At 45.4% G+C, this 26801-nt stretch overlaps 2 protein-coding genes across 5 annotated transcripts; one reads left to right on the plus strand and one right to left on the minus strand.

The window, feature by feature from the left end:
* Window positions 1-1253: 1253 nt before the first annotated feature.
* Window positions 1254-19439, plus strand: LOC117395564 (synaptic vesicle glycoprotein 2A). The gene is made up of 13 exons (XM_059007522.1): window positions 1254-1492; window positions 7274-8128; window positions 11888-12068; window positions 12853-13004; window positions 13269-13402; window positions 13858-13947; window positions 14124-14234; window positions 15019-15107; window positions 15668-15832; window positions 16672-16805; window positions 17740-17943; window positions 18553-18712; window positions 18976-19439. Exons 2-13 carry the CDS (start codon window positions 7507-7509, stop codon window positions 19157-19159), a joined length of 2226 nt encoding a protein of 741 aa, XP_058863505.1. The 5' UTR covers window positions 1254-1492; window positions 7274-7506; the 3' UTR covers window positions 19160-19439.
* Window positions 19440-22064: 2625 nt separating this feature from the next.
* On the minus strand, window positions 22065-25309 carry LOC117971842 (bolA-like protein 1). 4 transcript variants are annotated; one of them, XR_009310237.1, is made up of 3 exons: window positions 25109-25307; window positions 23465-24030; window positions 22065-23226 (listed from the first exon to the last, which is right to left on the minus strand). XR_009310237.1 is itself a non-coding variant. In XM_034919978.2 (2 exons), exon 2 carries the CDS (start codon window positions 23998-24000, stop codon window positions 23569-23571), a length of 432 nt encoding a protein of 143 aa, XP_034775869.1. In that variant the 5' UTR covers window positions 24001-24030; window positions 25098-25309; the 3' UTR covers window positions 22065-23568. The 4 variants fall into 4 exon arrangements, 3 of the variants coding, with proteins under 3 accessions (XP_034775869.1, XP_034775868.1, XP_058863532.1); XM_034919978.2 differs by having other exon boundaries at window positions 22065-24030; window positions 25098-25309; XM_034919977.2 differs by having other exon boundaries at window positions 22065-24030.
* Window positions 25310-26801: the final 1492 nt, after the last annotated feature.

The raw sequence follows: 26801 nt of genomic DNA on the forward strand, positions 1-26801 counted from the left end.
CTTTTGAGTTTGGACGAATGCAGTGGGGGGAGGTCCCAAAGCTGTGCCCTTTCACTCCTGGTCTTTGTTCCAAATCTGTAAATCTTTTAATTGAACCAGTTAATTAAACCTCCATCCATCCAGACCCTGAAGTAGTTTGTTGAGGAGGCTGTGTGGTCCACTGGTTAAAGTCCAGGGCTTGTAACCAGGAGGTCACGGGTTCAAATCCCACCTCAGCCACTGACTCATTGTGTGACCCTGAGCAAGTCACTTCACCTCCTTGTGCTCCGTCCTGCGGGTGAGACGTAAAACAAACGAACAAATTGGAAGTGACTCTGCAGGAGCAGCAGCAGCAGCAGTTGTTGATGATGCAGAGTTCACCCCCCCCCCTAGTCTCTGTAAGCCACTTTGGATAAAAGCGCCTGTTAAAGTGACTAATTAATAATAATAATGATAATTGTGTGAGGTGCACTTTAAGGGAGATGGCAACTGACTGATTTACTAAGGAGATAAGAGAGCGGTCCGAAGCGTGCAGTGACTGGCTGTGGAAGACCATGGCTGCAGAGGAGGTTGAAATCCATCCAACGTACTTGAATGAGCGCCACCCTTGGACTACCAGACCTCATGTCTTAAAAAAAAAAAAATAAATAGTTGGGGCATGTACACCAACTGGACTGTCAACAGTTACCAAAAAAAATGCGGGAGGAAAAACGTCATTGAAAAGACGGGGCCAGCTAAACTAAATGCACATTGAAAAAAAAATGAAGAGTGCTCACATATATCGATTAAAGATCAAGATGCTGGCATACAGGTTTTTATAGGAGGCTGTGTGGTCCAGTGGTTAAAGAAAAGGGCTTGTAACCAGGAGGTCCCCGGTTCAAATCCCACCTCAGCCACTGACTCACTGTGTGACCCTGAAGCAAGTCACTTCACCTCCTTGTGCTCCGTCTTTCGGGTGAGATGTAATTGTAAGTGACTCTGCAGCTGATGCATAGTTCACACACCCTAGTCTGCTAAATAAACTAATAATAATAATAATAATAATAACGTGCACCGTTTAATAATTGCCCTTCCCCATTCGCAATTGTTTTGCACAGCAGCTGCAAACGGATGAAACTAAATGTGCAAAAAACCATGTTGCAACAAATACGTCGAATATACTACTAGTGCACAAGCTGAGGGGGAGATAAAAACCAGGATAGGCGTTAACACGCGCCCCCCATCCCCAACTCCAGCCCAAACGCCCCTTTCCCTGCTCGCTCAGTGGCGCGTCCCCCGGTGCCGTGTGAGAGAGAGAGAGAGAGAGAGGCGAGAGGGAGAGCCGTGCTGAATTATATTCTGGTACCCAGAGCATCTTTTGTTTTTCACAGTCGCCTTGGTGAAGCGTTCATTATCTTCCGTAAAAAAAAAAAAAAAGACAACCGGCATTTTTCGGCTCCTTCTCTCACTCAGTCGCCGTCTCGGTATCTGACGCACGGATTCGACAGAAACGACGCACGAGAAACTTATCAAGGTAAAACCCAAAAATATATATTATATTATAAACGAGGAAAGCAAAGATGAATTGAAAGTCCAATTGTTTAATGCGATAAACATATATATATATATATATATATATATATATATATATATATATATATATATATATATAATTCTAGTTCATGTAGCCATTTTGTACAGCTAAATCGTTGCTGTTTTTTTTATTTATTTTTAAATTTATTAAAATGCATTTAATGTAACAACGATATATATATAAACGTTTCCCTTTTTGCAGAACGATGTGCTTACACTTTTCCATTATTATTATTATTATTATTATTATTATTATTATTAATATTATTATTATTATTATTATTATTTTAATCCTATTTGAATAAATGAATAAATAAAAAGATTGCAGGCAGCTTGCATGAATATTTTATTTCACTGGCGTTTAACCGCGTTAGCATCTGCGGGGAATGATGATTCAAACGGAATTATACGTTATCATATTTATAATCGGCAGGTGAGCCCGTCTCTCCTGCGTAGTAGATGTTATTTGTCAGACTGGAGCTATTTATAGCTTCTGCATTGACGAAAAATATGTATTTTTGAATATGTATTTTTGAATATGTATTTTTCCATAAACCCAATGGAAAATGATATCTTCTTGAATCGCTCTTCGGAGTACACGCCGCTCCGGTTCGCTGCGGTATTTCTGTTCACGGGAAGGCAATTCTGCACATGCTTTTTATATTGTAAGCGTGAAGCGTTTTTATTTTTAAATGGCTTGTCGTTGTACGGTGTGGGTGGGTGGAGGTCGGATGTGTCGATTGAACGTGTAAAATAGGATATGCGCTCTGCGTGTTCATTCATTCATTCATTCATTCATTCATTCGTATGGCAGCACTGTGACCTTGTCTATAGAATAATGGATACCCGCTCCGGCTCTGCGGTGTCGTGTGGAGCGTTCTGGAGAGGAAAAAAAACACAATGCCAACCAAAAGACATCGCGACGTGATTATATAGAGAGAGATAGATAGATATTTACTTAACAATTTTTTTTCAACGGGACTAAATGACCTTGCGCGAAGCGACACACACACACACACACACAAACACAGAGACTGTGTTTATCCTGCGTTATTATAAAGACGCGGTTATTGATACAATAATACCGAAGTGTGTGTGTGTGTGTGTGTGTGTGTGTGTGTGTGTGTGTGTGTGTTTCCCCCCCCATTCTTTTCCGCTCCAGTGACCTTGCCTTCTGCAAACAAGACACGCATCCTCCTGTGACACACAACTGTGATGAGGAGAGGATTGCGGGTTACAATCCGGCTGTATTATTATTTTTATTATTATTTGATCATTTAACACGCTTTTATCCAAAGCGACTTACAGAGACTAAGGGGGTGAACTATGCATAATCATCAACTGCTGCTGCTGCTGCTGCAGAGTCGCTTCCAATAGGACCTCGTTTGTTTTTCCTCTCATCTGTATTCTACAGTATTTTTGCAACGTTCCTACAATGATCGCCAGTGTATATAAACCCAATAGCTTCTTTACAAACGTTACATTTTTTTTCATATGGATTGATAGACAGATAGATAGCTGTACAGATGGATGGATAGATAGATAGATAGATAGATAGATAGATAGACAGACAGACAGACAGACAGACAGACAGACAGATAGACAGACAGACAGACAGATTCCCGGTTTGGGATTTCTGTTTTCCTGTGAGTTTAATGATTCAATTCCCCCCTCCCCCCTCCCCGAATCGTGGATACTCATGCACACTGTTGTGTTTTTTTTTTTTTTTTTTTGAGCTGCCTTCAGTGCTGGAGACATTCTTCAGCAAAGCGTGAGGGGCAGTGATGCAGAGAGAGAGAGAGAGAGAGAGAGAGAGCTGTCCATGACTCACTCCCCTTAAAGGAACGCTAACCCTGCCTTTAAAAATCCAATCTCATTGGCACTGTCAGCTTGTTGGTTATTTTGAAATATTTTTTATCGCGTTTTTAAATAACATCCTGTCCGTGCAACCCTTATAATACAACCCCGTTCTCAAATATATAACTTGAGCATTCACACTGCCACGTGCACATCTAAACCCACAAACCCACAAACCAGTACCACTGGAAATCAGACTCCTATTGCACAGCAGTGTCACCCAGTCCAGGTTTTACTACCAGCTTGATCAGCCCCAGTGTGTCTAGCTAACAAGCTCAGGTGTGTCTGATTATTAAACTCACAGTTAAACCAGAACTGGATCACACTGCTGTGCAGCGGGAGTCTGATTCCCATCCCTGTAGATAGATAGATAGATAGTTGGTTGAAGGAGGTTTTTATCTGATTTTAGTGAGAAGTCAGCTACAGTATATTGGTGGTATAAGTGGGATATTTAGACAGAGATCAGGGATGGGAATAAGACTCCTATTGCACAGCAGTGTCACCCTGTCCAGGTTTCACTACTATAAACTTCGTCCCAGTGCCTAGGTAAATGCACCTCGAAATGCCAAATCAGTTCCCTAATAAAGTGGCCGGGCTTTGCATAGCTGATCTGCAGCCTCCCCGAAATCACGTGGCTGCTGCTGTCCCGCATATCACTGGCTGCTTCGTGCTGAAATCTGGCAGCGGTGTAAGGATCAGGCTGTTACGAGTTATTATAATAAGATCATCTGCTGTGAGCTAATGGTGCAATCTGGTTCTTTTTGTTTTGTTTTTTTAAGTACAGCTCTGGCCAAAAGTTTTGCATCATGTAGAATATCAGGAGGTTTGCGTTCGACTTTGTGAAGCGAAACGAGTTCATTCTATAGGGTGATGCAAAGACTTTTGACCAGAGCTGTACATGACCATGTACAGTATTAGCTGCGTCCCCCCATCTGTCCTGCAAACTGCCTTAACCCTATCAAAGTCCAAGCCGCTGGGTTGATTTGAAATCAGAAGGCAACTGTCTGCCTTGATTTCCAGGTTTAATCCCATTGCTCAATGCATGCTTCTGGATTAGAGCGATAAGACCAGCACTTGTCTCCTCACACACACACACACACACACACACACACACACACACACAGCTGAAAGCTTATCAGCGGTTTCTGATTGCGGAGTACAGGTGGTAAATAAATAAAAAATAAATGGGACTCTCGTCATCTGGAAGCAGTTTGGGAGGGGAAAATAACGTGACACTGCAGAATTGCTTCTGTATCTTTCCAGATAGATTAGAGCACAGAGTCTGGCAACTGCTGTCTGTCTCTGTCTGTCTATACATCAGAATGTCGGTCTGTCTGTCTGTCTATGTCGGAATTTCCGTTTGTCTGTCTGTCTGTCTGATGGTATAGACGTCTCTGTGTGTCTGTCTGTCTGTCTGTCTGTACATTAGAATGTCGGTCTCTCTCTCTCTGTCTCTGTCTGTCTGTGTGTCTGTCTGTATATCAGAATGTCAGTCTTTCTTTGTCTGTCTGTCTGTCTGTACATCAGAATGTCGGTCTCTCTCTCTGTCTGTCTGTACATCAGAATGTCGGTCTCTCTGTCGGAATAGACGTCTCTGCCTGTCTGTTCATTAAGGGTTCCGAGGTTGCTCTTTATTCTATGCATATGTAACATAGGGCTAGTGTCTTTACAGTGGCTCCAGCGCCATCTAGTGCACAGCTAGGGTATTACCAGCAACACAAAAGGAAACTTGATCCAAAGTAGATGGACGGTCTGTAACGTTAACTAACCAGAAATAAACTCAGACGGGTATTATGGTCTGTTTTATTTCTTCTTGGTTTTAGAATTGTATTTGAGCGTTATTTCTTATCTGAGAATCTCTCCCCAGTGTCAGTATACCTTGACTGTTATTAACGAGTCATTTAGCAAACGTTTTTATTCAAAGCGACTTAAAGAGACCAGGGGGGTGAACTATGCATCATCAACAACTGCTGCTGCTGCAGAGTCACTTCCAATAGGAGCTTGTTTGTTTTATGTCTCATCCGAAGGACGGAGCACAAGGAGGTTCAGTGACTTGCTCAGGGTCACACACACACACACACACATACACACAGGGAGTCAGTGGCTGAGCCAGGATTTGAACCTCCTGGTATCAAGCCCCCTTTCTCTGACCATTGGACCAGCAAACCTCCTATACTGCAGTTTGTTGACGTTTCAGTGCGGCTGCTTCTAACTGTAAATAATATATTTCTCTTCAGCAGTCTGGAGAGACCACATCAGCTTCTTTATTGAGTGGAGAGAATCCTCAGTTCTGTTATTGACAGGATTTCAGAATATATGGCTTGGAGTCAGGAGATCGTTGCTAGGGAAAGCCTATGCTCTGGCGGTTGCTAAGGAAGGCCCGCACTGCCCTGGTTGTTGCTAAGGGAGGCCTGTGAGGTCCTTACCTGCTTTTACAGACTGGTTTGTAAGAAAGGTTTGTTTAGTTCTTTGAATGTTTAGCTTTTGGGGCTTCGAACCTCTGTAGTTAAGGCAGCACTTGTGTAATAATGTGTATTATTTTGTTGAAAAATATAAAAGAGAACGGGGAAGTCTTTCTATTTTTAAAAGACTTTGACCAGTAGTATTATTTTTTTATCACACCGTTGACTTGAAGCGTGTGCGTGACACAGAACAGCTTGTGCAACAATGCAATAAAACCAAAATAGATCTTCTGTAACGAGACACACGCCTTCATAATCCCCGTTGAGCTATCCAGCATTTCATCTCTAGTAAACCCTTCACCACTTACTGGGACAGATATTGCACAGCTGGGAACGCTAGGCTGTCGAAGAAAACACTCCACAGTCACATTAAACGCTCTGAGATATCTTTCATTTTCTTAGGGCACGTTAACGCGGGAGATGAAATGCCAATAAAAATAGTTTGCACGTTTTTTTTCCCGCCAGCTCGTTTGCCTCTGATTTATTCCATCGGAGTTTAGGAGGCGTTTTGTAGCTGTTGCTCGCTGCAGAAATTCAAATCCAGTGCAGCAGACTTCAACTGACTCTTAGTCTGCAGATTCCAGGGAGGTTCCATTCAAAAAGCATCCTGTGTATTTAATCTAGTGCTTGTGAAACGGTGCCTGCTTTATATCTGTACTGCAGTCAATGACGACTGTACAAAAAGATGCATCTGCATGGCAGCTTTGTAGTCTAGCTTTCTCTTTCCCTCTGGCTAAAGTTTTTGCATCATCACCCTATAGAATGAACTGGTTTTGCTTCACAGAGTCCAATGAAAGCTGCTGAATAATGTTCCCTTGTTAACATATTGAATTCCACACCCTCTATATAGAATGAACTCCCTCAGCTTCATAGAGTCCAATGAAAGCTGCTGAATAATGTTCCCTTGTTAACATATTGAATTCCACCCCCTCTATATAGAATGAACTCCCTCAGCTTCATAGAGTCCAATGAAAGCTGCTGAATAATGTTCTCTTGTTAACATATTGAATTCCACCCCCTCTATATAGAATGAACTCCCTCAGCTTCATAGAGTCCAATGATAGCTGCTGAATAATGTTCTCTTGTTAACATATTGAATTCCACCCCCTCTATATAGAATGAACTCCCTCAGCTTCATAGAGTCCAATGATAGCTGTTGAATAATGTTCCCTTGTTAACATATTGAATTCCACCCCCTCTATATAGAATGAACTCCCTCAGCTTCATAGAGTCCAATGAAAGCTGCTGAATAATGTTCCCTTGTTAACATATTGAATTCCACCCCCTCTATATAGAATGAACTCCCTCAGCTTCATAGAGTCCAATGAAAGCTGCTGAATAATGTTCCCTTGTTAACATATTGCACGCTTCATCAAGAAGTCTTTCCTTTTTTCCCCTTTCAGGAGCTGTCCAGGCCCAGCCGGTGCTGAATCAAGCTGTTGGACTCGATCAAAGAAAGCCAGACGGCTAGTCAAGCATAATCGCACAGCCCTCCCCTTTTCTAACAGAGGAGCGATCCTGGGTGCTGAGGTCCCTTCGGGAGCTGTCTTTCACTCCAGGTGCTGAACACCGCCGTCCATGCCTTTGGAGTTTCTAGGCAAGCCAGGAAAAGTTTTGTAACTTACTTAAGAAAAAAATGGATGACGGCTACAGGGACCGGACGGCTTTCATCCGGGGAGCCAAAGACATCGCCAAGGAGGTGAAGCGGCATGCGGCCAAGAAAGTGGGGCGAAGCGTGGACAAGGTGCAGGACGAATACACGAGGCGCTCCTACACCCGTTTCGAGCAGGACGACGATGACGATGACGACTACCCCGCCTCGCGGGACGGCTACTACCAGGACGCGGCCGCCGACGACAAGGAAGGGGGTGGCGGGGGGGCCTCCAGCGACGACACCGAGGGCCACGACGAAGACGACGAGATCTACGAAGGGGAGTATCAAGGGATCCCCAAGGCCAAGGCGGACGGGCTGAGCAAGGGGGCCGGAGCTGGGGGAGCGGACGGACAGCCAGCCGGAGCCCCCGGCTACCGCGACCTCGCCGCCCAGGCGGCGGAGCGACGGAAGGACCAGGAGGAGCTGGCGGAGCAGTACGAGGCCATCCTGCAGGAGTGCGGCCACGGCCGCTTCCAGTGGACCCTCTACTTCGTGCTGGGGCTGGCGCTCATGGCCGACGGCGTGGAGATCTTCGTGGTGGGTTTCGTGCTGCCCAGCGCCGAGAAGGACATGTGTCTGTCCGATTCCAACAAGGGCATGCTGGGTAAGTGCTTGACGACCCATTTTATTATTATTATTATTATTATTATTATTATTATTATTATTATTATTATTATTATTATTATTTATTTCTTAGCAGACACCCTTATCCAGGGCGACTTACAATTGTTACAAGATATCACATCATTTTTTACATACAATTATCCATTTATACCATTTTACTGGAGCAATCTAGGTAAAGTACCTTGCTCAAGGGTACAGCAGCAGTGTCCCCCACCTGGGATTGAACCCACGACACTCCGGTCAAGAGTCCAGAGCCCCTAACCACTACTCCACACTGCTGCCCATTTACAGAAATGCTATTGAGTTTACCCCCAGTCACAACACAAGCAGTAAGTAAATGACACTTCACGAAGGGCGTGTTTGTTCGCTGATAGACTTGCACACAGCCCCGGTTCACTGAGTTCGGTACACTGGAGGCAGTTATAAAGGACGTTTGCCTGTCTGACTTGCAACTTTTTTCTAATTCAGTGGTTTTCTCGATCACGGCTGCTGTTTGGTCGATTTTTCTGCAGGTTTTCCTTCCATCTGACCTCTCAATCACTTAACCCTTAATTGAACTAATTAATTTGCTTGATTAGACCCCCCCTTTTTTTTTTAATCGTTCTCAGCTCCTAAAAAATTGCCTGTTTTCAAGTCACAGAAAAAAGTTAAGAGTTCACTTGAAATCTGCAACTGTTTAAGAGCTGAGAACAATTAAAAAGGGTCTAATTAAGCTAATTATGTTCAGTAATTGAGAGCTCAGTTGGAAGACCACAGGGATCCCCAGGACCAGGGTTCAGAAGACTCTGTGCTATAGCTACTTATTAATTCAAGGCCTCCCAATTGCTTCTGTTAACGTGGAGTTTTCTCCTCGTAAAACAACAGCTGTTGATAAAGACTTGGGGAGGGGAGGGGGGGGGGGGGAACGCTATGAAAATACAGACCTTCGTCTTGGGTAAGACTGTGCAAAATCTCTGTCCTTGCATGGATTGTTTCGTACCCCGATTTCAAACCGGATGTTTTGGAGCCTCTCCAAGCCGTTTTTACGAGTTCTGGATTTCGATCCCTCTCTGCTTCAGCTCAGCAGTTATCTTCCAAACAGATCGATTGTCGCTCTGTGTTTGTTTTCCAAAGCTGCCGTGACCCTACAGCGCGTGAAATTTGACTCCAGCACCGCACAGCCTGAACCCCACCTTCTAAACAAAACCTTTCGCATCGCTACAAAGATTGACCGACGCTATCATTGAACCAGCTAGTCGGATCTGTGCATGTTTTAAAAGCGTACCGTTTTAATTAGGCTTGGTGATCCAGCGGTTAAAGACCCTGAGCAAGTCACTTCACCTCCTTGTGCTCCGTCCTTCGGATGAGATGCAAAACAAACGAGCTCCTATTGGAAGTGACTCTGCAGCAGCAGCAGCAGCAGTTGTTGGTGATGCATAGTTCTCCCCCTAGTCTCTGTAAGTCGCTTTGGATAAAAGCATCTGCTGAATGACTCATTAATAATAATAATGAAAACCACACTAGCATTCAATTACATTCCATTTTAATGTTTGGCTCTTCCTAAATCTCCATGAGTCTGTCGCTTATCACTGGAATGTAATTTAAACAAATTGTGGATTTTTTTAAAGTGATACAGAATGCCTGTTAATGATTCATGGTGTTCAGTTGAACAAGCCCAATCACACTGAAGCTGAAGGGAACACGAAGCCACCGCTCTGAGGCTTGGAGCTTCAGGTTTCAGGAGACTGTAGGTTTCAGGGCGCTGCACGGCACACCAGGCAGGGAGACTTGGGGGGGTTTGATACAGCAAACCTCAAACTAGGTCTCCCAGGGGTCTCCTGGAACCAGCTTTCAAGATCCTGAGGAAGTGGCTTCATGTTCAACTCGGCTTTAAAGACAATTACAAGTAATGCAGGGAGGAGAAGCTACTGTACTAACTACTAAATTAGAGCTGCCTCTGAGAGGGATTGCCTTCTCTAATCTATTCAAGGTTATTCTTCAGCCTGGCGTTTCTTTAATGAGAAGCTGTCAATGCAGAGCTAGGCTGGAGTTTATACTGCAAGACGCCTCATTCATCACAGCGACGCATCGAGCCAAATTATTTACCATTTCATGTTTTAATTCATTTTTAAATCTCTGTGAATTGCTCACATTATTTAACATGAAAATGGTTTGTCTTTCTTGGTAGTTTCCGTTTTTCCAATACGCTTCACTCAGATGACTTGCGTTCTGGGTCTTGCAGTTTTCTAGAAAGCGCTGCTCTTAGTTATAGTAATATATGACCACAAGCGACCTTCAGTTGTGTGCAAATGTGTCGGAACACCTCCAGATGTGTCACTGATATCCTTTATACACCTGCCTGCATGGAAACAATGTCGTATTGATAATGTCGACCCAGGGGACTTTGATCTGAAAAAAGAAACAAGGACCAGGGGTCACAAATGGAGATTAGATAAAAGGGGCATTCAGAACAGAAAATAGGAGGCACTTTTTGTACACAGAGAATCGTGAGGGTCTGGAACCAACTCCCCAGTAATGTTGTTGAAGCTGACACCATGGGATCCTTCAATAAGCTGCTTGATGAGATTCTGGGATCAATAAGCTACTAACAACCAAACAAGCAAGATGGGCTCGGGGTGTGAGAATTTCAATTATCTGGCTCTGTGTTTTCCCAGATGCTCAGTTTCCAGGGGTTTGATTTCATACGCACGGCAAATCAGAACTACAGAAGCAACGGGGTGTTCTGATAACTACTTTGCACACGGCTGCAGGTCACATCACGGTAGGGCAGAAAACCTTATGGCTTTATTAGCCAGCTGGACCGCTGTGGCAGAGGTCTGGATGAATGACTTTCTGAAGGAGGCAAGCTCCCTTCCAACAAGAAGGCTTTGAAAGGCTGAACAGCAGATACTAAAATTATCAAAGGCAAAATCTCTAAAACAGCAGAGAAGGTCGTTTTTTCCGAACTTGTGAAACAAAGACCTCTGTACAGAAAATAGCTGCGTTTTCTCTCCCGGCGGCCGTCACCTCTGACGCACGAGCTGCTGAACGAGAGAGAATAAGGGGCTAAAATTAGCTGCCTCTGTACAGACCCGGATAGAGGCTGTCTCTGTCTCGAGCTGGGGTCTTTGGTCTTTCGTTAACCCTTTAGCGTGGCTTTCACACGTACAGTCTCTCTTGTTCCACAGCGCTGGGTCATGTTGCCTCACAAGCATTCTCTGCAGGACTACTGCGGTAAACACAGCTTTTTAAAATCCCCTCATCACAGGGATGGGAATAAGACTCCCTGTTGCACAGCAGTGTGATCCAGTCCTGGTTTCACTGTGAGTTTAATAATCAGACACACCTGAGCTTGTTACCTAGACACACTGGGGGCTAAGCTGGTAGGAAAACCTGGAATGGGTGAAACTGCTGTGCAACAGGAGTCTTATTTTCATTCCTGATCTATCTGTCTGTCTAAATATCCCATTACTACCACCGAAATACTGTAGCTGTCTTCTCTATAAAATCCTCCTTCAACCAATTATCTATCTACAGGGATGGGAATCAGACTCCCGTTGCACAGCAGTGTGATCCAGTCCTGGTTTCACTGTGAGTTTAATAATAAGACACACCTGAGCTTGTTACCTAGACACACTGGGGCTGATCAAGCTGGTAGCAGTAAAACCTGGAATGGATCACACTGCTGTGCAATAGGAGTCTTGTTCCCACCCCCTTGTGTGTGTGTGCTGTCCTCTGATTGGCCGTTCTGCTGCTGCAGGTTTGATTGTGTACCTGGGGATGATGGTGGGGGCGTTCCTGTGGGGGGGTCTGGCGGATCGGATCGGTCGCAGACAGTGTCTGCTCATCTCCCTGTCCATCAACAGCGTCTTCGCTTTCTTCTCCTCCTTCGTTCAGGGCTACAGCACCTTCCTGTTGTGTCGCCTGCTTTCCGGAGTCGGGTAAGAAACTCACACGCGGTGTAACCGGATATTGGTTCCCACCCGGGAACGAGTATTCAGCGAATATTTGTACCCCCCTTCCAAAAGGAAACAAATATTTGCAATTTTTTTTTCTTTTAATTTATTTCTGATTTCCTAGTTCAATTTTTTTTTTTTTAATCAGCCCCCCCCCCCAATTCAAATTGCAAGGAACTGGAATTGATACTTTTAATTTATTTTTTAGACACATTTAATAATCACTGCGATTTTGTTCAACTGCTTTCAGTTTTAATTGGCTCGCAAACAGCGACTTCGTTTTGAAGGGATGTTGTTGCCACTGTTGTGAGAAGCTCGTTTTATTTAACAGAACGGCGCTCGTTGCAAATTTTGATCAATGATGACGTGTTGATTAAAAAGGAATTGGAAATTGAAAAACAGGAATTGACCCCAATTCTTTATTTTCTCTCTTTGTCTCTCTCTCTCCCTCTCTTTCTGTCTGCCTCTCTCCTCTCCTCTCTCTCTGTCTCTCTCCCTGTCTGTCTCCCCCTCTCTCTGTCTGCCTCTCTCCTCTCCTCTCTCCCGCTCTCTCTATCCCTCTCTGTCTCCCTCTCCTCTCCTCTCTCTCTCTCCCTCTCCCTCTGTCTCCCTCTCTCCTCTCTCTCTCTCTCTCCCTCTCTCTCTCCTCCCTCTCTCTCTCTCTCTCCCTCTCTCTATCTCTCTCCTCTCTCTCTCTCTCTCTCTCTCTCTCTCCTCTCTCTCTCTCTCTCTCTCTCTCTCTCTCCTCTCTCTCTCTCTCTCTCTCCAGGATCGGTGGTTCCATTCCCATCGTCTTCTCCTACTTCTCGGAGTTCCTGGCTCAGGAGAAGCGAGGGGAGCACCTCAGCTGGCTCTGCATGTTTTGGATGATCGGAGGGATTTACGCCTCTGCCATGGCCTGGGCAATTATACCCCACTACGGTACGAGCATCGCTGGGCACAACAGGGGCACAGCAGGGCTGGGTCTTCATCAGGATCGGGTTCAAGTGCATTTGCATTTAAATGCGTTCCACAAACGTACACCGCATCTGCATTTCAAATCCGTTTGGCAAAGCAACTGCATTCGACGCAATGCGTTTTGAAGATCAGCTGTTACTAGTTAATAAACAAACACTCACCTCTTCCCTCCCTCCCTCTCTCTCTCATCCCCCTTTTCTCCCTCTCGCTCCACTCCCTGTCTGTCAGGCTGGAGTTTCCAGATGGGCTCTGCCTACCAGTTCCACAGCTGGCGTGTGTTCGTGCTGGTGTGCGCGTTCCCGTCGGTCTTTGCCATCGCTGCCCTCACCCCCATGCCAGAGAGCCCGCGCTTCTTCCTGGAGGTCAGTGCCTTCTGGGGGCAGGGCGGGAGAGCGGGGAGGGGAGGGGAGAGCAGGGCAAAGTGTAACAGAGCACAGCGAAAGCATGGGAAAGCACAGAGAGGTGTGGTAAAGCATAGGGAAGCATTGTAAAGCACAGAGAGGTCTGGTAAAGCATAGAGAAGCATTGTAAAGCACAGAGAGGTCTGGTAAAGCATAGGGAAGCATTGTAAAGCACAGAGAGGTATGGTAAAGCATAGGGAAGCATTGTAAAGCACAGAGAGGTGTGGTAAAGCATAGGGAAGCATTGTAAAGCACAGAGAGGTCTGGTAAAGCATAGGGAAGCATTGTAAAGCACAGAGAGGGATGGTAAAGCATAAGGAACCAGGGTAAACTGACCTTGTTTGATTGTTCTGAGGTCTGTATCAGTGTGCTCAGTGCTGAAGTGGGGTTTGTGTCTCTCTCTCTCTCGCTGGTAGAACGGGAAGCACGACGAGGCCTGGATGATTCTGAAGCAAGTCCATGACACCAACATGAGAGCCAAGGGGCACCCTGAGAGGGTCTTCTCTGTGAGTACTGTCTGACTGTGCAGCTGAATGGGGCCTCCTCTCGTTTGTAAACTTTCTTATGGTCTTATAAAAGCGCAGAATTACAGCCTGGAAACGCATGCTTCTCTTCTCCTGTCTGACCCGCCTCTCCTGTGTGTTGCTCCGCCCCTCTGTGTGTTGCTCCGCCCCCTCCCCAGGTCACCACCATCAAGACGGTGAAGCAGCTGGATGAGCTGGTGGAGATGGACGCCGATACCGGAACCTGGCACCGGAGATGGAGGATGCGTCTCTCCTGCCTCTTCCACCAGGTACAGTGCGACACGGTGCTACTCAATCCTGCTCCTTAGAGATCTGGTCCAGTCCAGGTTTTTACTCCCACAGGTTCCAAAATAGTTCATTGAAGTTGCTGAGAGGCCATTAACTAATTGAGGACCCGCTTGAAGTAAAGACGGGGATGGGGTTGGGGGATGGAGTTGGGGTTGGAGTTGGGGTTGGGGGTTGGGGGTTGTGGTTGGGGTTGGGGTTGGTGGTTGGGGATGGAGTTAGGGTTGAGGGTTGGGGTTGGTGGTTGGGGTTGGAGTTGGGGGTTGGTGGTTGGGGATGGAGTTGGGGTTGGGGTTGGGGTTGGGGTTGGTGGTTGGGGTTGAGGGTTGGAGTTGGTGGTTGGGGATGGAGTTGGGGATGGAGTTGGGGTTGGGGTTGGGGTTGAGGGTTGGGGTTGGGGTTGGTGGTTGGGGTTGGTGGTTTGGGGTGGAGTTGGGGTTGGGGTTGGTGGTTGGGGGTTTGGGGTTTGGTGGTTGGGGGTTGGGGGTTTGGGGTTGGGGGTTAGGGTTAGTTTTTGGGTTAGGGTCAGTGTTTCCATGCTGGCTGTACAGTAATGCAGATTCATAAGCTTTCTGATCCCACGCCTGGCATTGACACCGATCTTCAGATTTGGGGCCGCTTGTACTCCGAGACAAGCCTACGGGCTTTAATATGAAAGGAGTAACAGTGTGTACTAACAAACCTCCTGTATCTCCCCCTCCCCCTCTCTCCCCCATCCCCCATCCCCCATCCCTCATCCCTCATCCCCCTCTCTCCCTCTCCCTGCAGGTCAGGAATAACTTCCTGGAGTGTTTCTCCCCGGAATATCGCCGCACCACTCTCATGATGATGGCGGTGTGGTTCACAATGTCCTTCAGGTGAGAGAGAAGGGAAGCCGGGTCCCGGGGGCATCGCTAGATAAGGGCAGCTGCAATGGGGTGAGGCTGGTAGAATGGGACCCCAGTGTGCTCACTATACCCTTCCTGAATGATCTTCAATAGCACTACAATGGGGTGAGGCTGGTAGAATGGGACCCCAGTGTGCTCACTATACCCTTCCTGAATGATCTTCAATAGCACTACAATGGGGTGAGGCTGGTAGAATGGGACCCCAGTGTGCTCACTATACCCTTCCTGAATGATCTTCAATAGCACTACAATGGGGTGAGGCTGGTAGAATGGGACCCCAGTGTGCTCACTATACCCTACACAAGAAGATCTTCAATGGCACTGGTATTAGATACAAACCTCTTGATAGGGCTGCCTCTGAGAGGGTCTCTTTCTCTCTCCCCTCTCCCTCTTTCCCCCTCTCCCCCCCCCCCCCTTTCCCCCTCTCTCTTTCTCTCCCTCTCTCTCCCCCCTTTCCCCCCTCTCTCTCTGTCTCCTCTCTCTCTCCCCCCTCTATCTCTCTCCCCCTCTCCCTCTCTCTCTCTGCACAGTTACTACGGCCTCACAGTGTGGTTCCCCGACATGATCAAACACATGCAGAAGCAGGACTACGCTCTGCGCACCAAGGTCTTCGTCAAGGAGAGAGTGGAGCATTTCACCTTCAACTTCACTCTGGAGAACCAGGTTCACCGCAACGGGGAGTACTTCAACGACAAGTGGGTCTGGGGTCAGGGGCTACTGATTAGGGGTGTGGGGTTTTCCAGTAGTGTTATTATTATACATAGCATCCTAGTTCATATTGTATTCTAGTAGTGTTATTATTATACAGAGCATCCTAGTTCATATTGTATTCTAGTAGTGTTATTATTATACATAGCATCCTAGTTCATATTGTATTCTAGTAGTGTTATTATTATACAGAGCATCCTAGTTCATATTGTATTCTAGTAGTGTTATTATTATACATAGCATCCTAGTTCATATTGTATTCTAGTAGTGTTGTTATTATACAGAGCATCCTAGTTCATATTGTATTCTAGTAGTGTTATTATTATACACCAGATCCTAGTTCATATTGTATTCTAGTAGTGTTTATTATACAGAGCATCCTAGTTCATATTGTATTCTAGTAGTGTTATTATTATACACAGCATCCTAGTTCATATTGTATTCTAGTAGTGTTATTATTATACATAGCATCCTAGTTCATATTGTATTCTAGTAGTGTTATTATTATACACAACATCCTAGTTCATATTGTATTCTAGTAGTGTTATTATTTGCACTTGCTGTAAACTGCACTGTATTTAAATATGAAGCTTGCATTGTAACCCTGTGCTGCCCTGTAACACCTGTGTGAGTCGCCTGGGATAAAGACATCTGCCAAATAAATCAATATCAATAATAATAATAATAATAATAATAATAATAATAATAATAATAATAAATAATAATAATAATAATAATAATAATAATAATAATAATAATAATAATAATAATAATAATAATAAATGGTCATCGGTGTTGCTACCCGGCTGCTTGCTCATCTTTCCAGGTTCATGAACCTCAAGATGAAGTCCGTGCTGTTTGAAGACACCCTGTTCGAAGAATGCTACTTCGAAGACATCACCTCCAGCAACACCTTCTTCAAGAACTGCACCTTCGTCTCCAGCCTCTTCTACAACACAGGTGTGAGGAGCCTAGAGCCTCTAGAGCCTTCCCGAGCGCAGAGAGAGAGGCATCGGGTCCGCAGGGGTGTGCCCCGAGTGACAAGCACGGACAGGCATCCCTAACGGTTGATCCCGTCTGATTAGTGGTTAGGTAGACAGCGGCACTAGAAAATGCACGAATTCACTCCAGCTGTCTTGCACGAGATGACGCAGAATAATTTTTGTTTTGTTAACCCAGGGGTGTCAGACTCGGCTTCTGGTGGGGGGGTGTCTTCTGGCTTTTGTCAACCCCCCCCCCCAAGCTCTCAATTACTTAACTGGTCTAATTATTTGTTTGATTGGACACATTTAAACGCTTACCTCCAGGCCTCAAAATGTTTCGTAGGTCATCATGTACCTTGACCCAAGTTTCTGTAAAAGATCTTGGGGGGGGGGGGGGGGGGGGAGGGATAATAGGCAGCAGTGTGGAGTAGTGGTTAGGGCTCTGGACTCTAGACCGGAGGGTCGTGGGTTCAAGCCCAGGTGGGGGGGACACTGCTGCTGTACCCTTGAGCAAGGTACTTTACCTAGATTGCTCCAGTAAAAACCCAACTGTATAAATGGGTAATTGTATGTAAAAATAATGTGTAAAAAAATAATGTGATATCTTGTAACAATTGTAAGTCGCCCTGGATAAGGGTGTCTGCTAAGAAATAAATAATAATAATAATAATAATGGGGAGGGGAGGGTTCAATACCTCCAATTGAACATATAAATAGATCAAATGAGTTAATTGAGAGGCTAAGTCAGAATCAAAACCAGAAGACCCTACAGCCCTCGAGGACTGGAGTCTGACACGCCTGGGTTAGGTAATGAACTCTTCATGAGAAAGTCTTAGCGCACTAACCTTGCATCTGCATGTCTCGCTCTCTCTCTGTCTGTCTGTCTGTCTGTCTCTCTGTCTGCCCGCTAGACCTCTTCCAATACAGGTTTATTGACAGCAAGCTGGTGAACAGCACGTTCCTCCACAACAAAGAGGGCTGCATGCTGGACTTCAGCGACGACAACAACGCCTACATGATCTACTTCGTCAGCTTCCTGGGCACGCTCGCGGTGTTGCCAGGCAACATAGTCTCCGCCCTCCTCATGGATAAGATCGGCCGCTTGAGGATGCTGGGTGAGCGGCGGTCTCGTCTTCCTCAGCGTATTACCCCCTTGCGTTGGTTGCCAGTGGGTCACCGAATGGATTTTAAGTGTCCCTCTAATCATTTATCCCCCCCCCCCCCCCCCCAACCCCCATCTCCAAGAATACTAAATCATGAATTATTTCTGATTCGTTCTTTGAGATCAGAAAGTGGGGAACTTTTTTTTTTTCACATGGACCTCTCAGAACTACATTTCCCATCCTCCTCCTGCTCACTGGTAAATCCATCTCAGTTACCTATGTGAGCAGGAGGAGGATGTTGGGAAATGTAGTTCTGAGAGGTCCATGCGGGTACATGTGAAGCCATCTCGAGGCAGGGAATGCAATTTAAAAGTTAAAAAAAGTGGTCAAAATGTAAAAAAAAATAATAAAACAATACACACACCGTACGTAAACAGTTGTATCAACACATGGGAATATGTAACATAATAAAATAAAAAGGTCCTTATGTACCCTTTGTAAGTTTCGTACCCCTCAGACCGGCTGCAGGACTAGCGTTTGAGTTTCTAGCCCGTGCAGTGCACTGCTTGACCAGCAGGTGGCGCCTGTGTACTGCCTGACACTGTGTCTGTCTCCCCACAGCCGGCTCGAGCGTCATGTCTTGCATCAGTTGCTTCTTCCTGTCCTTCGGCAGCAGTGAGTCGGCAATGATCGCTCTGCTGTGTTTGTTCGGTGGGATCAGCATCGCGTCCTGGAACGCCCTGGATGTGCTGACCGTCGAGCTCTACCCCTCGGACATCAGGTAACCTGGCAACAGCCAATCGGACGCTTCCCTCTCTGTTGACCTGCCCCCCAGACGCCCCCCCACCCCCCGCCGAGACAAAGTGACCCAAGCACCCGTAACCTGAGAATAAAAGTACAGAGCGTCCTCTGTTGTTGTGGGTCAAAGGTCTTGGGGAGGGGGAGGGGGGGGGGGGGTGCGGGGGAATGCAACAGCGCAGAGATTTCTGGAATGGTTTTATCAGCTGTGCTGCTGCTTGATAGGCGTGTCTTTGTGTTCTGCAGGACCACAGCCTTCGGATTCCTGAACGCCCTGTGCAAGCTGGCGGCTGTCTTGGGCATCAGCATCTTCACCTCCTTCGTGGGCATCACCAAAGCCATGCCCATCATGTTCGCCTCGGTCGCGCTGGGGGTCGGCAGCTTCCTGGCACTGAAACTGCCCGAGACGCGCGGGCGGGTGCTGCAGTAGAGCAGGATCCGCCAGCAGGGGGGGTGGGGTGGGGCGGGCAAGACAGGAGGGCCCAGGAGCCAGAGTGTCAACAGTCAACACTGTGAACCATCTGTCCTTCGTCATCCCTGATCTCCCAACACGTGGTGATCTTTTCACTCCTGACTCCCCCTCCACACACACGCACACACACACACACACGCACACACACACACACACACACGCACCCACACACTCCCCCGTAACTTTACGACACTCCATAGGGTTACCCAGTGAAACAAGCCATCGTTGACTTTTTTTTTTTTTTTTTTTTAAACCTATGGACTGCTAAGCCTGTAGGAGTCTGCAATAAAACACCCCAGCAGTCTTTTGAAGCTGAAGGGAACACAAAGCCACGACTCTGAGGCTTGGAGCTTCAGGTTTCAGGAGACTGTAGGTTTCAGGTCGCTGCGCGGCACACCAGGCAGGGAGACTTGGGGGTTTGATACAGCAAACCTCAAACTAGGTCTCCCGGGGGTCTCCTGGAACAAGCCTTCAAGCTCCGCAGTCAGCTTAAGGATTAATTCTGATTACATTCCAGTGACGGAGGGCTTGTTAAGTCTGCTATTTAACTGTACCAGGTTTTTAAAACATACACTGCCCCTGAATCGCACACACATGTATTTATCGTAGAATAATTCTCTGTGTGGGGTAAAGAAGCGAAGGGAATGGTCAAACCCGCTCGCATTCATTTCAAATGACAGTAAACTCTCTCCAGTTCGAAAGCCCGTCGTCCGAATGGACCTGTAACGCTGACAGCAGCTAGAGACTCCAGACACCAGCGTCTTAATGCTGCGTCTGTACTGAATCAATCCATTTAAAAACGTAAACTAGATTTGCAGTCGGCATGAATCTGATCATGGCACAGTTTCTACTGCTCTTACAGAGAGAGAGAGAGAGAGAGAGAGAGAGAGAGTCTGGCTATATGTTTAATCAGGAAAAAGTCATCTTTTAAAAGCACAAAGTAACACCTTCAAAATTTATTTTATATAAAATAAAAACGTTTTCTACCAACGAGCTCCACTTTCACCCTGCTTGTAATGTTGTTTTTTTAAACGCTCTGGAGAAGCTGTTGTTGACTATCGGGATTGTTCAGTAGCTCTTGAAAGGAATTTCAATGTTCGGAATTTAGAATTCGGGGCGGGGCTTGAGGTCCAAGCTCCTTTTTAACCACACCCACTCAGGGGGGTGTGGCTGGATAGCCACACCCCCAGGGGGGCTGTCTCCTGATTGCCACACCCACCGTCACGCTTATAGATGGAAATTTAATTTAAAAAGATTAATTAACACAAAACATATACAAAAAAAAGAGCACAAAAAAGTAGATATGCCGTAGCCGTATACTAAATATAAAAGATTTTAAATATTAAAAATCTAGTAGTGTTTTAAGGATGTATAAAACGAACTAACTAAATTATAAATAAATAAAAAAAGAGAAATGATATCAGGTTTTGTGGTAACCTGTATTAGATAGCTTCCATAATTGAATTTTTTTTTTTTTGTAGGTAGACGTCAAATCTTGTTGGCACGCAGTATTTGTAACGTTTTTGTTTTCGGTATCATGTCTTTGCCAAGAAAACGAGTTTGAAAATGCGTGCGTGCGGAGTCGGTAATGTTTTATAGTTTTAAAAAAAACGTCCTAATGCATTTCACAGAACTGGTGTCGAAAAAATATCAATGGTAGATTTTTACATCGCGTTGCGGGAGATACAGTATTTACTTCGTCTCCCAAATCCGCCGGATCACGTCAGCCCAGCGGTTTTCTCATCGTCGGATTTCATCGTCCATCGGCGGTCCTTTCGTTTTCCCATCGCGATATTCCGTCAGAAAAACAAACAAACCTGTAAATAGTAGGTGGTGTTGTTCGGTAAATGAGTTTTTAATTTTAAGGGCGTGGGGGTTTGATAACGTGGCTGGCACACGCAGGGAGGCACGGACGCGGTCCCACGCAAAGCACAAGAACTCAAAACGGGCTCGGCCCATCAGAGGCATCCGGGTTCTAGCCGGTGAGCCGCCCCCTAAACTCAACAGGGTGCAAAAAGCACACGTGTCTAATCTGCACAGATAAAGGGCTAAGATTAAGACACCTCAAATCAACTGACAGCACAAGTGATCTGGATTATTCAGCACCTGGGACATACCAGCGACATACGAGGTGAATTCTCATCTGCGTCTCAAATTATGCCAACTTCCTTTTTATTTTTATTTTTTGCAATGAGGGGCACGAAACAGGGTTTAAAATTTACGGGACGGGTCGGAACTGGACATCCGAATTGTCAGCTTCCTCCTCGTCATACCTGAGTCGCTCTCTCGAATGTAGCCTTTAGTGGTCCAGCGGTTAGAGAAAGGGGGTCTTGATACCAGGAGGTTCAAATCCTGGCTCAGCCACTGACTCCCTGTGTGTGTGTGTGTGACCCTGAGCAAGTCACTGAACCTCCTTGTGCTCCGTCCTTCGGATGAGACGTAAAACAAACGAGCTCCTATTGGAAGTGACTCTGCAGCAGCAGCAGCAGCAGTTGTTGATGATGCATCGTTCACCCCCTAGTCTCTGGAAGTCGCTTTGGATAAAAGCCTCTGCTAAATGCCTAAATAATAATTAATACATTTTTAAGATGAAACCACTACAAGCGCTCAAGTACCCCAAGCAGTTTAGAGACTCATCAAAGAAATAACATTTTTATTTTTTTTCAATTGCAGCGCTCGGAACGATTTAGAAAAAACGATCCAGACTTCAGAGGCCAGAAAAGTAAAAACAAAAAAGATATATAATCTGTAGCTACTCTAACTATAAGCAAACTCCAAACCCGTTGCAGTGCAGGTATCTTGTACAGGTATGTCGCTAGACACGCCCACCCCCACGCGCTCCATTCACCTGTGTGTGTGTGTGTGTGTGCGAGCCACCTTAACAAACCCCCCAGGTACATTTCCGATTTTTTTTTTTGTCCCCAGACGATTTGGTGACAATCAGAACGCATGTTGTGTCACTTTGTTGTTAACTGCCAAATATTTTTCTACTTTTTACGTTCGGCTTCTCTCCTTCTTCAATAATAATAATAATAATAATAATAATAATAATACTACAATAGCCGTAGGTAGGTGTGTGTGTCGTATTTTTGGTACGGTAGAGAATATGAATGCTAAATCTGTTTTAAAGTCAAAAACGTGGCCTTTTATTTATTTTTTAACGCGATTGAAATACGACCGCGTTATCTCGTGTGGAGATGTAGCTGTATATGATGTTTAAGTAAAAGTATAAATCTGTGAAAAAGCAACCAAAAAAAAACAAAAAAAATGACTGGTTACTATCGTATGTTTGTCTTTTTAATTTGCCTGTTTTGTAAATGAAAAATAAATTGACTACATGGATAAATAAATAGATATAGAAATATTTCAGTGTAGCTCCGTTCAGATGCAGTATTAAGGTTTGTGTGAGATATATATATATACACACACATATATATATATTTAGTTTCTGTTTTTTCTTGTACATTACTTGTGTTAAGCTTACCAGCGTTCCAATAAAAATTAAATAATTGTAAAAAAAACTGTTTTCTTGTTTGTTTTTTCTCATCATTTTTTATTGCTGTTCGTGTTTTGTTACACACCGCGATACCTCAGCTAGATCCACGATCTCTTTCTCCATTTCGTTTTCAGCACCCTCGGTGCTAAACGGCAGATTATTACAAAGATTTGCTCCCCTTCGCTTCATTAATACCTGCGAGAGAACACTGAAGGACTCGGCCCGAGAAAACTGGAACCTGCATTTTCATGAAGAGAACTAAACCAATAGCATTGCTTTAGTCAGTCTTCAGTCCCATTGTCAGAGAGAACCAATATAATACCAGCCTGAACTAAATCAGAAGATGGTCCCCATATATCTGTTATTCATTCATAGCTACTGCTGGCATTTTAATTGAATGCATGTCAAATTAATGTCCAAACACTGACTTGAAATAAGACTCCCGTTGCATAGCAGTTTGATCCACTCCTGGTTTTACTAGGAGTTTAACACCTGAGCTTGTTGCCTAGACACACTGGGGCTGATCAAGCTGGTAGTAAAACCTGGACTGGGTGACACTGCTGTGCAATAGGAGTCTGATTACCATCCCTGATCTACCTATATAAATATAGCCTTCAACCAATGGCTATCTATCTACAGGGGTGGGAATCAGACTCCCGCTGCACAGCACTGTGATCCAGTCCTGGTTTCACTAGGAGTTTAATAATCAGACACACCTGAGCTTGTTAGCTAGACACACTGCGGGCTAATCAAGCTGGTAGTAAAACCTGGACTGGGTGAAACCAAATACATTATAACTTTTTTCAAACAAACAATGGGGAGTCACCACAAGCGATTGCAATTGATCTCAGATCTCCCTCCCATCTCCGATTCACTCCCTGTCGCTCCGCAGCCTCATGCCAGGGTCGTGCTTTGAGCCTCCCATGCAGGGAGGGCTCTTGGCCAGGCTGGGGTCCGAGCTCCACTGCTGGGGGGTCTTGGCCTGGATTGAGAGGGCGTGGACGGAGCCCGCCAGCTCCTCGCGCAGAGCCTCGTTGACCAGGCGGTGGCGCTGGACCAGGGGCAGCCCTTCGAAGCTCGGGCTCACCACCAGCACCCTGAAGTGGGACTCCGACCCGGCCGGCACGGCGTGCAGGTGGCTCTCGTTCCGGACCTCCAGGTGGGTCGGCGCCAGGGTCCGGCTCAGCTTGGCTCGGATGGAGCTCTCCACGGGTCGGTCCATGGGGGTGTGGCTACAGGCTCGTAGGGGGAGGAGTCTGAGGCTGGTCAGGGGGCCGCGGGCCAATCGGAAGAGAGGCAGCATGAGAGTGGAGAGCTAGACAGAGACAGCTTCCTGTGGGGAGACAAACAGCACTGAGACAGCAATCGCATTGACAATGCATTAGCCCACACCTGGGGGAAAAGGGGGCTTGTTACCAGGGGGTTCAAATCCCGGCTCAGCCACTGACTCCCTGTGTGTGTGTGTGTGTGTGTGTGTGTGTGTGTGACCCTGAGCAAGTCACTGAACCTCCTTGTGCTCCGTCCTTCGGATGAGACGTAAAACAAACGAGGTCCTATTGGAAGTGACTCTGCAGTAGCAGCAGCAGCAGTTGTTGATGAAGCAGCCAGAAATATTTCCGATCTAAAGGGAATGTGGAGATGTTTTTTTTTTTTTGACGCAGCGCGCTTGAAACCGCAGAGCTCTTGGGAGTTGTATTTCCCTCCAAAGGTACGTGCTGCTCGAACTACGTTACCCAGAATGCAAGTTGGAAGTTACTTTGACCGGAAGCTCGGTTTGGCGAGTTCTCTGTGTCATTTCAGTTTTTCAACTTACGAGTTAAATAATTATATTTAAAATGTTGCAGGCACGTGCATAACACCCCCCCCCCCCCCCACCACCACACACACTATTCCAATTTTGCTGTGAAAATGTAGAGACACGAAAAGAAACGTCATAAATTCAACAACACACAACGTTTTCAACGACGAGAAGTCTTTTTCAGCGTCTTTTCCAAAAATATCTCGCCGTTGAATTTATTATAAGTTGCTATAACAAACGCAGGCGGTTTTACCACACGTTTGACAATGTGAATGTGTGTAGAGGACGATTATTTTAAAACAAAACAAAACAAAAAAAAAAACGTTGAATCTGTTTTATCAGCCTAATTAAAGTTTACACTGGGCGACATGCAGGATTACAATGGAACAAACTGTTGTATATTTTTTGTTGTATGTTAAATCTAAGTACAGTAAATAACAGAAATATATTCAGACGCTGTGAACGTACCTTCACGTTACAAAAAACGCAGCCATACACCCAATAACAAAACGATTTAAACATTGTAATACAGCCGCAGCAGCTAAATCAATAACTGTTATCGCAAAATTAATTAACAACAACGAATAAGCTAACAAACATACAATCCCCTCACCTTTCCAGTGGCGCTCCGGTCTATGCTTTTGTAGCGTACAGAATATCTTGTTTGTGAGACGAGTTCTCTGCGTTGTCGCAGGCGTGCGCGCAATGCGTCGTGGGAAATGTAGTTCTGCTGTAACAAAACCGCGTGGACTACAAACGAAGGAGCGGCGATTTGCCTGCTGCGTCGTCTTACGTGAGGTGACCCACATTCTGCATGTGGGTAACAGCGCGTTTGGGCCCACGAGGTGGGGTGTCTGTGATTCAAACCATTATTAGGACTTGCGTGTATTTGCTGAGCGGTATTTTACTGGAGATGCGTTTCTATGAGAGACCGCGTGGGGGCAGCACACGCCAGCATGTGCAGGTTGACGGTCTGGAGGCGAATGGGATGCATTTGAATGCAGTATTATTATTATTATTATTATTATTATTATTATTATTATTATTATTATTTGTTTATTTAGCAGACGCCTTTATCCAAGGCGACTTACAGAGACTAGGGTGTGTGAACTATGCATCAGCTGCAGAGTCACTTACAACTACGTCTCATCCGAAAGACGGAGCACAAGGAGGTTAAGTGACTTGCTCAGGGTCACACAATGAGTCAGTGGCTGAGGTGGGATTTGAACCGGGGACCTCCTGGTTACAAGCCCTTTTCTTTAACCACTGGACCACACAGCCTCCTAGTAGCACAGAAACCGCCGAATCTGCAAAAACAGGGATCAAAACGTCACAATGCATTTCTCCAAATTGATAGGAACACCTTCGTCGTTTTAATAATCAGTCAACTGAACCATACAGATTATTATTATTATTATTATTATTATTATTATTATTATTATTATTATTATTATTATTATTATTATTATTATTATTATTAGGTTAATAATACATATGAACGAATTCATTAATTAATATTATTGAATTATTTAGCAGACGCGTTTATCCAAAAGCGACGTACAGAAATTAAACAAAACATGAAAGTATATAAATGAATTACAGGCAATAAAAATGCCACCACAGGTATAGAATATATACAAAAATAAATCCAACTAAAGGAAAATACAAAAAAAAAGATATATTAATAGGAATTTACAACTAAAGGCAGAACACGTATTCGTTTTGAGCCGCGGCGGGTTCTGTGTTGTTCGGTTGTTTTATTCGTGAGCTCATTGTTCATCTTATTTCTCTCTTTTATTCTCTTCTGTATAAATGTTATTTTTTTCGTATTTTTTCTGTTGTTGTGTTTTGCCCGGGACTGCTAAATAAAACGAGCTCCCGGCTCAGTCTGGGGGTCCCGTGCGTCTGATGACGTGTCACAAATGTATAGAACTCTACGTCATCCCTGTCAAATAAACACATACATAAACGTACAGGCGAAGTTAAATAGAGCAGCATTTTAAAACTCGGGCAAACACCGCAATGCGCACTGTACTGTAATGTACGGTAAGCTGGGGAATGCGCCAAAATACCGTGCAAATTCACCTCGGACGAGGGGTGGGGTCGCTTTTGTTAAACTTTTAAAAGTGATGCTTTTCAGTCAAACCGCAAGTTAATAGAACACCGGTTAATAGAAAGGGGGGGGGGGGGGGGGTCGTCATCGATTCGTCTTGGTCCCATTATATCCAAATTACACCCCGCGATCCTGCAACGGGGGTTACCGCTCACAACAACAGAACCCGAAGGCTTGACTGAATAGAATCCGC

This window comes from Acipenser ruthenus, chromosome 35, assembly GCF_902713425.1.
Source record: "Acipenser ruthenus chromosome 35, fAciRut3.2 maternal haplotype, whole genome shotgun sequence".
Classification (NCBI taxonomy): Eukaryota; Metazoa; Chordata; class Actinopteri; order Acipenseriformes; family Acipenseridae; genus Acipenser; species Acipenser ruthenus.